Source organism: Rhincodon typus, chromosome 45, assembly GCF_021869965.1.
Source record: "Rhincodon typus isolate 14 chromosome 45, sRhiTyp1.1, whole genome shotgun sequence".
In the NCBI taxonomy this organism is placed as follows: domain Eukaryota; kingdom Metazoa; phylum Chordata; class Chondrichthyes; order Orectolobiformes; family Rhincodontidae; genus Rhincodon; species Rhincodon typus.
In genome coordinates this window covers 1,535,924-1,545,716 of record NC_063376.1, presented here as the reverse complement: position 1 = coordinate 1,545,716, position 9,793 = coordinate 1,535,924, and the positions used below count along the sequence as shown (strand labels likewise).

Below are 9,793 nucleotides of genomic sequence, written 5' to 3'. Positions count from 1 at the left end.
GAAGGAAACTGCCATCCTTACCTGGTCTGGCCTACATGTGACTCCAGACCCACAGCAATGTGGTTGACTCTTAACTGCCCTCTGGGCAATTAGGGATGGGCAATAAATGCTGCCCTAGCCAGTGACACCCCTCATCCCATAAATGAATGAAGAAAACAAAAATTCTTGCATCTGTCCAAATGGGAGCAAGACAAAAAGTTTTGTCAGCGTTCCATACGTTTACAGAATCTTTGTTGTTGGGAGGGGAGGTGCTGAGGGACTGATGAATGCTGGTAAATGTAGATTAATTGCTTGTAATGTACTTTTTCAGCTTGTCTCGAAAGTGTCTCTCTCTCTCTTTCTCTCACATGAATCACAACAGCACTGTACTCTAGAACTAGGGAGCTATATAAAAGACCTCTCCGTAGTACACAGTGATCTGTCCAGCATTATCATATTGGACAACTCGCCAGGGGCCTACAGAAGCCATCCAGGTAAGGGAAATTCCTCAGCTCGCACCCGTCTTTTCCCATAGTCAACCCTCACTGTGCCTCCTTCACTCCTGATGTGTGCCTCTAGGGGATTACACAGTCTCTCGTCTGAGTACGAATGTCGTTAGTTCACGTCCCACTCCCGACACATCATGCCCATAATCCAGGCTGTTTCGCCAGTGTCAGTCCCAATGGAGTGCCGCACTGTCAGAGGGTCAGCGCCAAGGGAGCGCCACGCTGTCAGAGGGTCAGCGCCGAGGGAACATAAGCACTAGGAGCAGGAGTAGGCCATTCAGCCCCTTGAGCCTGCTCTGTCTCAGCCTCATCACCACTTTCCCACCTGGTCGCCATAATCATTCAGCCCATTACTAATGAAATATTTCCCTTCCTGCCCCTCACTTAATTCAGTGTCCTGGTTTCAACTGCACTCCGTACAGATCTGTGAGAGAAGGAATTCCTCCTTATCTCTATTTTCAATTTGCTATTCCTCTTCCTCTCATTCTAGATTGCCCTAAATGATGAAACATCCTCTCTACGTCTCTTTTGTCTGTCCCCTCTAGCGTTTTGTGCCCCTCAATTAGATCTCCTGTCTGTGCCTTTCAAAACTTTGTAGTTTCTCAGTCAGATTCCCTTTAATACAATTTATTCCAGCGTCGCTCAGTTCACATTCACACAGTAGACCATCGAACTGGCTATGCAAATCAGAATCCTTAAACTGGGACTCCCCCTTCTGGCTGAGTGGGGTAAATCAACAACATCAACCTGCATTTACGTAGCACCTTTAGCCGAATAATGAGTCCCCATGATGGTTCACAGTGGTGCCCTGAAACTAATTTTGACCACATAGCCCAAAAGGAGATGTGGCAAGGCGTAGGGAGGGAATTCTAGTGTTTTAGACCCTCAGGCAGCTGAAGACATGGCCGTTCAATGGTGGAGCGAAGCGAATCAGAGGATGCACAAAGGGCTGAAATTGGAGGAACACGGAGATCTCGATGGGTTGTGGAGCCTTAGACTTAGGGAGGGGTTTTGAACATTAAAGTGTTGTCTAACCGGGAGTCTGTATATGGCCCGTCAGCACAAGGGGGAGAAATGGGTGGGATTTGGTGCAAAATCCAAGCGATCGCAGCGCTGCTGGGTTAGTGGGTGCCCAGGGGATGGTTGCAATGCAGCAATATGTCTCTAGTTCCCTCTTCCTCAAGCCCTTCCCAGTGGAACCAGACCCACAGGCTTCAGGTAGGGAGCATGTGGCCAGTGACACCTTCTGTGGCCAAATAGCCCGGCTGAGCTATTGTGTTCGTTATGGCCCACGCAGCTCTTGAAGGAAAGGGATTGTGGAGAGGAGTGCGTGGAAGGATCGGGCACGTGTGTCGGGAAATGTTGCGAGCCCTGACTTGGCCATCCGGAGTTTCCTCTCCGAAAGTGACTTGGAAACGTTTCTCTTGTCTCCTCTAGATAACGCAATACCTATTAAATCATGGTTCAGTGATCCCAGCGACACGGCGCTCCTGAATCTTCTCCCAATGCTTGATGCATTGCGGTACGTGATGAATTTCTGCTTGTCTGGGGAGGGACGGGAGGGTTGGCCGTGGGGCTGGTTGGATCATTCCTCAGAGAGGGATCATTCCTCAGAGAGCTATCATTAGCATGACAGGCGAATGGTTCCGTCTTGTGCCGAGAGAATCCAAGATGTTGCTTCCTTCACAGCCTCAATATCCCACGCTCTCGCGACCAGATTAGTTGCTATTCCAATGTAGATGCCAGTTTGTATTCAATTGAATCCCATCAACTGCAATGTGTTTGGAACTCATTTTGACTCGATTTATTGTTTTCACATGTGCCTGAATACAGTGAAGAGTTTTGTTTTGCGTGCAGTACAGGCAGATCATAACATACAAGAACATACAGATCATAGAGTGCTTAGACAGAGCGAGGCATACAAGGTTACATTGCACAGGAGGTATGCAGAAGATCAACGTTCGATTTGAAATTAGAGAGGTCCATTCAGAAGTCTATTAATAGTGGGGAAGAAGCTGTTCTTGAATCTGGTGCATGTGTTCAAGCTTCTGCCTGATGGAAGAGGTTGTAGGAGAGCATTACCAGGATGGGGAGGGTTTTTGATGATGGCAGCCTTTCCACGCCAATGAGATGTGTACGTGGGGTCCATGGATGGGAGACTGGCTTCCGTGATGGTCTGGTTTTGTTTGCTTTGGTAAAATTGGTCGAGAGGTGTTTAGCCAGTTGGACTGTGGCAGCAAGATGTTTAATGAGCTCACTTGAGTGGGGTCAGACAAAAACCGTCCGTTCTGGTAGCAAGAGGAAGCCTCTGAAAAGGGAGAGAGTGCAGACCTATGACCGGGAGTGGGATCTGATCTGCCGAGAGCATCAATCACAAAACATTAGAATGTAGGGCCAGCAAATCATTAGGGAAGCCAGTAGAATGTTAGCGTTTATTGCCAAGGGGAAATTGAATACAAGAGGGGTGAGGTTGTGCTTCAGTTAAACAGGACTCTGTACCCGTCTCCTTATTTAATGAAGACATAAATGAGTTGGAAGCAATTTGGAAGGTTTGCCAGATTAACATTGGGCTGGGTGGGTTGTCTGCTGAGGAAAAGTTCGACAGTTTGGGCTGGTATCCACAAGTGTTAAGTGATGACCTGCTTGAAACATACAAAGCCCTGAGGGATCGAGTTTGGAGGAGTTGTGGGGAGAATCTAGAGTTAGGCCTCAAAAGCTGGGAAAGCTCAGTGGGTCTGGCAGCATCTGTGGAGAGAAGTTCAGAGTTAATGTTTTGGGTCCGGTGAGCCTTCCTCTGAACCTCAGAGTTAGGGCGCACAGCTTGAGGAGGTGAAATGGCGCTGTGTGACTTTTTCTTTATTCATTCGCAGGGTGAGGGCATCGCTGGCTAGCCCAGCATTTATTGCCTGTCCCTAATTGCACACAGGGCAGTTAAGAGTCAACCACCTTGGGCAGGCTCGTGTAGGCCAGACTGGGTAAGGATGGCAGTTCCCTTCCCTAAAGCCCATTTAGTGAACCAGATGGGTTTTTCCCAACAATTGACAATGGGTTCATGATCATGATTAACCTCTTACTTCCAGATCTTTGTTCAATTCAAATTCCACCATCTGCCGTGGGAGGATTCAAGCCCAGCTCCCCATTACATTATCTGGGTCTCCGGGTTAACAGTCCAGCGATAATACCACTAGGCCATCGCCTTCCCCAGCTTTACACTCTCGAACCCCATGCTGTTCCTGCCCTTGGAATGTTTGATCGGGAACGTGTACGGAGAGTTTTATTCTGTATCCAATCCCATGCTGTTCCTGTCATAAAGCTATACAGCATGGAAACAGACCCTTCAGTCCAACTTGTACATGCTGACCAGATATCCTAAATAAATCTAGTCCCATTTACCAGCATTTGGCCCATATCCCTCTAAACCCTTCCTATTCATATACCCATCCAGATGCCTTTTTAATTTTGTAATTGTACCAGCCTCCACCACTTCCTCTGGCAGCTCGTTCCATACACGCACCACCCTTTGTGTGAAAAAGTTGCCCCTCAGGTCCCTTTTAAATCTTTCCCCTCTCACCTTAAACCTATGCCCCTCTAGTTTTGGACTCCCCTTTCCCCGGGGAAAAGACTTTGGCTATTCACCCCATCCATGCCCCTCATGATTTTATAAACCTCTGTAAGGTCCCCCCTCAGCCTCTGACGCTCCAGGGAAAATAGCCCCAGGCTATTCAGCCTCTCCCAATTGCTCAAACCCTCCAACCCTGGCAACATCCTTGTAAATCTTTTCTGAACCCTTTCAAGTTTCATAACATCCTTCCTAAAGCAGGGAGACCAGAATAGAACACAGTATTCCAAAAGTACCCTAACCAATGTCCTGTACAGCTGCAACATGACCCTCCCAACTCCTATACTCAATGCACTGACCAATAAAGGCGAGCGTACCAAACACCTTCTTCACCGCCCTGTCTACCTGTGACTCCACTTTCAAGGAACTATGAACCTGCACCCCAGGGTCTCTTTGTTCAGCAACACTCCCCAGGACCTTACCATTAAGTGTATAAGTCCTGCCCTGACTTGTCTTTCCAAAATGCAGCACCTCACATTTATCTGAATTAAACTCTATCTGCCGCTTCCTGGCCCAATGGTCCCTCTGGTCAAGGCCCCATTGTACTCTGACATAACCTTCTTCGTTGCCCACTACACTGTCCTGGGAGTGTTTGATGGGGGACAGTGTAGAAGGAGCTTTACTGTGTATCTAACCCAGTGCTGTCCCTGTTCTAGGAGTGTTGGATTGGGGGACAGTGTAGAAGCGTTCATTTCAGTTTAAAAGAATGAAGAAGGCTTTATGTTGTATCCTCCTGTATGATGTATGTGACCTTTAGGTATTGAATGGGGACAGTGTTGAGGGAGCTGAACTTTCAGTTTGAAGAAGTAAAGTTTAGCGGGGTTTACTCTGTATTTAACCTGTGTTCTACCTGTCCTGGGAGTGTTTAATGGATGAACGTCAATACATCTGGGAACTTCAGTATCTTTGAATAAAGCAGTGCTGTGGGCACCATTGGGAGTTGCCTCAGCCTAGTCTGTGTCAACACTGCGGCTATCCAAATGTAGTGAACCAACGCAGCCAGGACAGACACAGTGGCTGCATTTGGCCCCGTCTGGGCTTTGTCTCTGAGTTGCGGGGGGAGTGGGGGGGAAGGATGGGGTGCCAGAAGGCACCTCTTAGGAGCAGGGGTGGCATTGAGTGAGTGGCTCGTTTGGAGGGCTAGTCCCAGGCCCGAGGGCCCGAATGGCTTCTCTCCCGTGACTCACGGCTGTTTCTTACTTGCAGGTTTACAGCAGACGTAAGATCGGTTCTCAGTCGGAATTTACACCAGCACCGATTATGGTGACCCTTGTGCCCGCTCCTCGCTCCTCTACGCTCCCTCCCCCGCTCCCCCACCCCCCCACCCAGCTGTCCACGCCAATAAGTGTGTGCGGAATGGCCTCCCTTACGTATTTGAACCCTCCCTCCTCTACCTCGTTCCCCCTTCCCTTCCTCCCACCGCCAGGGAATTTGGACTCGGCTCTCCCTGACAGACTGCACCGGGCACAGCAGATGGGCGCCTGGGAGACTCCTTGAAGCAGAAAGTGTGCTGCCAGTCTTTGATAGCAATGAAGCATTGGGACAGTATTGTACAGTGTTTTAAACAAGAGATTTAATCCAGCATACACACACACACACACACACACACAATAGATTATGAAGAAGCTCGTTTTTTTTTTGGTTCCTTTTTTTCTCCCCCATTTTTAAAAAAAAAGAATAATTTTCTTGTATTAAAAAGAAGGTTGAACTTGCGCCCCCTTCCTCCCCCTTTTGGCTGTGTTTCTGTTCTCCTCCCACGGCTGCTGCGAAACGTTCTCGGCTCGGGGTTAGCGTCGATGGTGGGGCATTTCGGGACCGGCTCGCGAGTTTCCAGGAGCTGTCGACGCAGGCTGGATATCCTGCAGTCTTTTTGCGTGTGCATTGCATTTTCCGCATGAAGGAGCACACGCCATCCCCGGGGACAACTGGCATACGCACCAGACCCAGGTCTGACCGCACGGACGGATTTTGGAATCGCCCGGGAGCAGCTGCTTGGCTTCCTCGTGCAGCTCCTTTTCGGCTTTTGTCAGCGGAGGTGAGGCCTGGGTGGAGTTGACAGAGGCAGCGGTGCACAGAAATCCGTATTCTCTGTGCCGCCCAAACCCTCGAACCCCCAACTACGAGCTCGGAGGCAAGTGCCTGGCGATCCGTTGGGGCTTCCGTTTCAAGACGCACGCCTTGGTGACTGCACCCCGTCGTGGATCCACAAAGGTTGACTGTCTAGGAGCTGGCTTCAGTTGCAGAGATTCTCTGGATCACACCATGTGCGACCCCTGACTACCTCCTTCCTGTGCGGGTTACAGGCTAACAACTTTTCTTTTCCCTCCCCCATTTTTCAATAAAACATTCCATTCAAAGTTTACAAAATTTTTAAAAATGTATTTTTAAGGCTCTCTCTCCTGCTTTCTCATCGCCTTTAGAATGTGTGTATGCCGTTTTTTTTTAAAGAGAAAGCAATGCAGAAATTGCGCGGGGAATAAGTAACCTGGCCAACATCTTATCTTTTCCTTAAAACAAAACATTTTTCTTCTCTACTTTTAAATATTCTCCACCCAATCTGTTTTAAATTGCATTTCATTTTCTGGCACGGGTGCCCAATTGTTTCATGTCCCAATCTTGAAATTGCTTCTTTAAGCATTTTTAGACCCTCCGATTCGGTGCTGTGGTGTTGACTCTCAGTCTCTGTCCTTTGTTGCTGACACTCTGTCAATTTCTTACAGACACTCAGTTTCTGTCCCTTCTTACTGACCTTTAGTGTTAAGCTTGGGCAGGTCCAGCACAGTTTTTGGTGAGCTGAAGGTATTTGCAAAGTTAGGGGTGCTACCCTGACTGAGTGAGTGAGCCTCCACAAGGGCCTTTCCTCTGTCCATACCAACCCTCCCTCATGACTTTGCAGCGTTTCCTCGATACTGACCTTCTGACAGTGCACTGCTGAGCTCACTCAGTACTGCCACTCTGACAGTATTGCATTTGTTCATGCCTACCTTCAGTCTCTGTCTCCCTGTCACACATTTGTCGCTGGCTACGCTGTCTCTAAGTTAACAATCAACCACATTTCCCTACTTCTGAACTAGGACAGCTGGGTTTGACTCTCTTGGTATCATTACATCCCTGGACAGATTTATCTTTTCAAATCAACCTACCATTTTGGCTGCGGTCTGCGGTCACACAGAGGCCAGTTTGAGTAAGAACAACAGATTTCGCTTCCCATCAATCAACCTGATCGCCATTAGGCCAGCTTTTTATCTCCTATCGATTTTTTTTTTAAAACTTTGATCCCACTGTCTGTCATGAGAGGATTTGAACTGTTGCTCCCAGATCTGGACTCTACCCAGTGCCAATAGCACTAGGCCAGTGCCAGCACAGACTTGTAAGCTCAAGTTCCATTCCCAGAGCTGGTGCGGGGCTGCTAAGGCCTGACCCTTGTGATTAGACTGTAAGAACCAGGAGCAGTAGACATGTCAGCCCTTGGAGCCTGCTCCATCATTTGATATGACCATAGCTAATGTCATCTTGGCCTCAACTCCACTTTCCTGCCCCTTCTCCGTAACCTTTAAACGTATTACTAGTTTAAATATCTGGAGATCACAGTGGGTCAGACAGCATCCATGAAGTGTTATCTAGACTCGAAATGTTAGCTCGCTGTCTCTCCATGGAGTTGTTAAATGTCAAAATGGAAAAGTACAGTACGTCAGACAACATCAGAGGAGCAGGGAAGTCAAAGTTTTGGGCTGAAACCCATCTTCAGGACTCTACGTGGATGTTGTTGGACCCACTGTGATCTCTAGAATTTGGTGTTTTCAGTACAGATTCCAGCAAATTGCTCCTAATTAAAAATCTATCTATCTCCTTAAATCTGCTGAATGTCCCCATGACCACTGCACTGCAGGTAGGGAATTTCACAGATTCATGACCTTTTGAGAGAAGCAGTTATATTCATAGTCGTAGAGCTGTACAGCATGGAAACAGACCCTTCAGTCCAACTCATCCAGGCCGACCAGGTATTCTAAATTAGCCTAGTCCCATTTGTCATCATTTGGCCGATATCCCTCTAAAAAGCCCTTCCTAGTCATACACATGTCCAGATGCCTTTTAAATGTTGTAATTGTACCAGCCTCCTCCGTGTGCTCTGGCAGCTCAATCCACACACACACACCATCCTCTGCAGGGAAAAAAGTTGCCCCTCAGGTCCCTTTTAAATCTTTCACCTTAAACCTATGCCCCTGTAGTTTTGGACTTCCCCGACCCTGGGAAAAAGACCTTGGCACCCTATCCATGCCCCACATGATTTTATAAACCTCGATAAGGTCACCCCTCGGCCTCCGACATTCCCAGAGAAAACAGCCCCAGCTTACTCAGGCTCTACCTACAGCTCCGAGCCTGGCAACATCCTTGCAACTCTTTTTCTGAACCCTTTCAAGTTGCACAACATCCTTTCCTCCCCATCACTGTTTGAAACCTGCAACCTCTCCTCCTACATGCCCCATCCCTTGAGCTGCCAATGTCCCCTCTCAGTGTTGCAAATTGGGGATGAAATGGAGGGTGTTTTTTTTTTGCAATCAAATTTAAATCACTTTCAAAACAATAAAAGGGCTCTTTGAATGGGTGCGCAAAAGCCCTGACCCTGGTGCAGGGACAGCCAGAGTGGCTCAGACAACGCAGAGGGAAGGGCATTAATAGATAGGAGGGAGCCACGTGACTGTAGGTCAGGTGACCCATTAAGGGGTGTGGTCGGTCTGCAGGGGACGCAGAGTCTTGTGACCCATTGTGACGATTGAGCCGCAGTACCCTCCACCTGCACGGCAGCGTTCCGCCGCCGGCGCATGCGCAGTAGTGGCGCCCCACCAACGAAAGAAGAATCGTGGGGTAGGCCTGAGGGGAAGGGATGTAAACGAGCCGGCACGTCCCCCTCAGGGGGTTCAGGAAGGGTTTCTGTGGGAATGAAGGCCCCCCCCGCGGCTGTTGGTTGGTGGGACTCTTTTGTTTTGCTTAAGGGTTTTTGGTGGGGGGGGGAGGGTGGGGTGAAGGAGTGAGCAGGCGCGGTGAGGAGGGGCTGTGTCAGTCCGCGGGAGGCGGTGGCGGGAGCAGGAGGAGGGGCGCCGTCACTCGGAGACCGGAGACTGTAGAAGGCACAAACACTCCGAAACAGCCGAGCCCAGGGACGAGGTCATTTTTCTTACAACCCCCCCCCCCCCCCCCCGACCTCTCTCTTTTCCCCAAACCTCCCCTCCTCCTCCAGCAAGAACAACAAAACCCCGCGGGGAGCTCCTGCGAGTGAAGGCCCGAGGCGGAGCAGCGAGCGTCGAGTGAAGGGGAGAGAGAGAGACAGAGGCCGAGAGGCGGCGGCGGCGGCTGGGATGAAGTTCCAATACAAGGAGGAGCATCTGTTCGAGAAGCGGCGGTCCGAGGGCGAGAAGATCCGCAAGAAATACCCGGACCGGGTCCCGGTCAGTTCACCCCGCCCGTCCTTAACTAGTCTAACTAGCTTAACCAGCCTGCTGCCAGTGGGTGACCAGAGTAAACCGCCTTAACTAATATAGTTGTTAAAATCAGCCCCGATCATCTATTCTGCCTGTAACTGGCTTTTAACTTGTTAATTATTTACAGCTATCTCTAACTAACTAGGTGTTAACTGGTTAGTTAGCTTACAGCCAGCTGTTAACCGGCTAGTCAGCTTACAGCCAGCTGT

The 9,793-nt window shown here is 49.3% G+C and overlaps 2 protein-coding genes across 2 annotated transcripts in view; both read left to right on the top strand.

Moving 5' to 3' along the window:
- The first annotated feature begins 203 nt into the window (after window positions 1-203).
- LOC125487833 (CTD nuclear envelope phosphatase 1-like) lies at window positions 204-6,466 on the top strand. The gene is made up of 3 exons (XM_048620236.1): window positions 204-473; window positions 1,923-2,007; window positions 5,311-6,466. The coding sequence occupies exons 1-3, from the start codon at window positions 263-265 to the stop codon at window positions 5,369-5,371; spliced, it is 357 nt and encodes a 118-aa protein (XP_048476193.1). The 5' UTR covers window positions 204-262; the 3' UTR covers window positions 5,372-6,466.
- A 2,678-nt stretch (window positions 6,467-9,144) lies between these two features.
- Window positions 9,145-9,793, top strand: part of LOC109925439 (gamma-aminobutyric acid receptor-associated protein) — an 11,331-nt gene continuing 10,682 nt past the window's right edge. Inside the window, exon 1 of the mRNA XM_020525380.2 lies at window positions 9,145-9,551. Within this exon, the coding sequence (XP_020380969.1) occupies window positions 9,462-9,551 (90 nt within the window). The 5' untranslated portion in view covers window positions 9,145-9,461. The remainder of the gene's footprint in view (window positions 9,552-9,793) is intronic.

What these genes read in the sequence shown, in the direction of transcription:
- LOC125487833 (XM_048620236.1), top strand. Translation starts at nt 263, where the DNA reads ATGAATGCTGGTAAATGTAGATTAATTGCTTGTAATGTACTTTTTCAG. An exon ending in GGCCTACAGAAGCCATCCAG is followed by an intron (nt 474 to 1,922) that starts GTAAGGGAAATT and finishes TGTCTCCTCTAG; the next exon opens with ATAACGCAATACCTATTAAA. An exon ending in CCAATGCTTGATGCATTGCG is followed by an intron (nt 2,008 to 5,310) that starts GTACGTGATGAA and finishes TCTTACTTGCAG; the next exon opens with GTTTACAGCAGACGTAAGAT.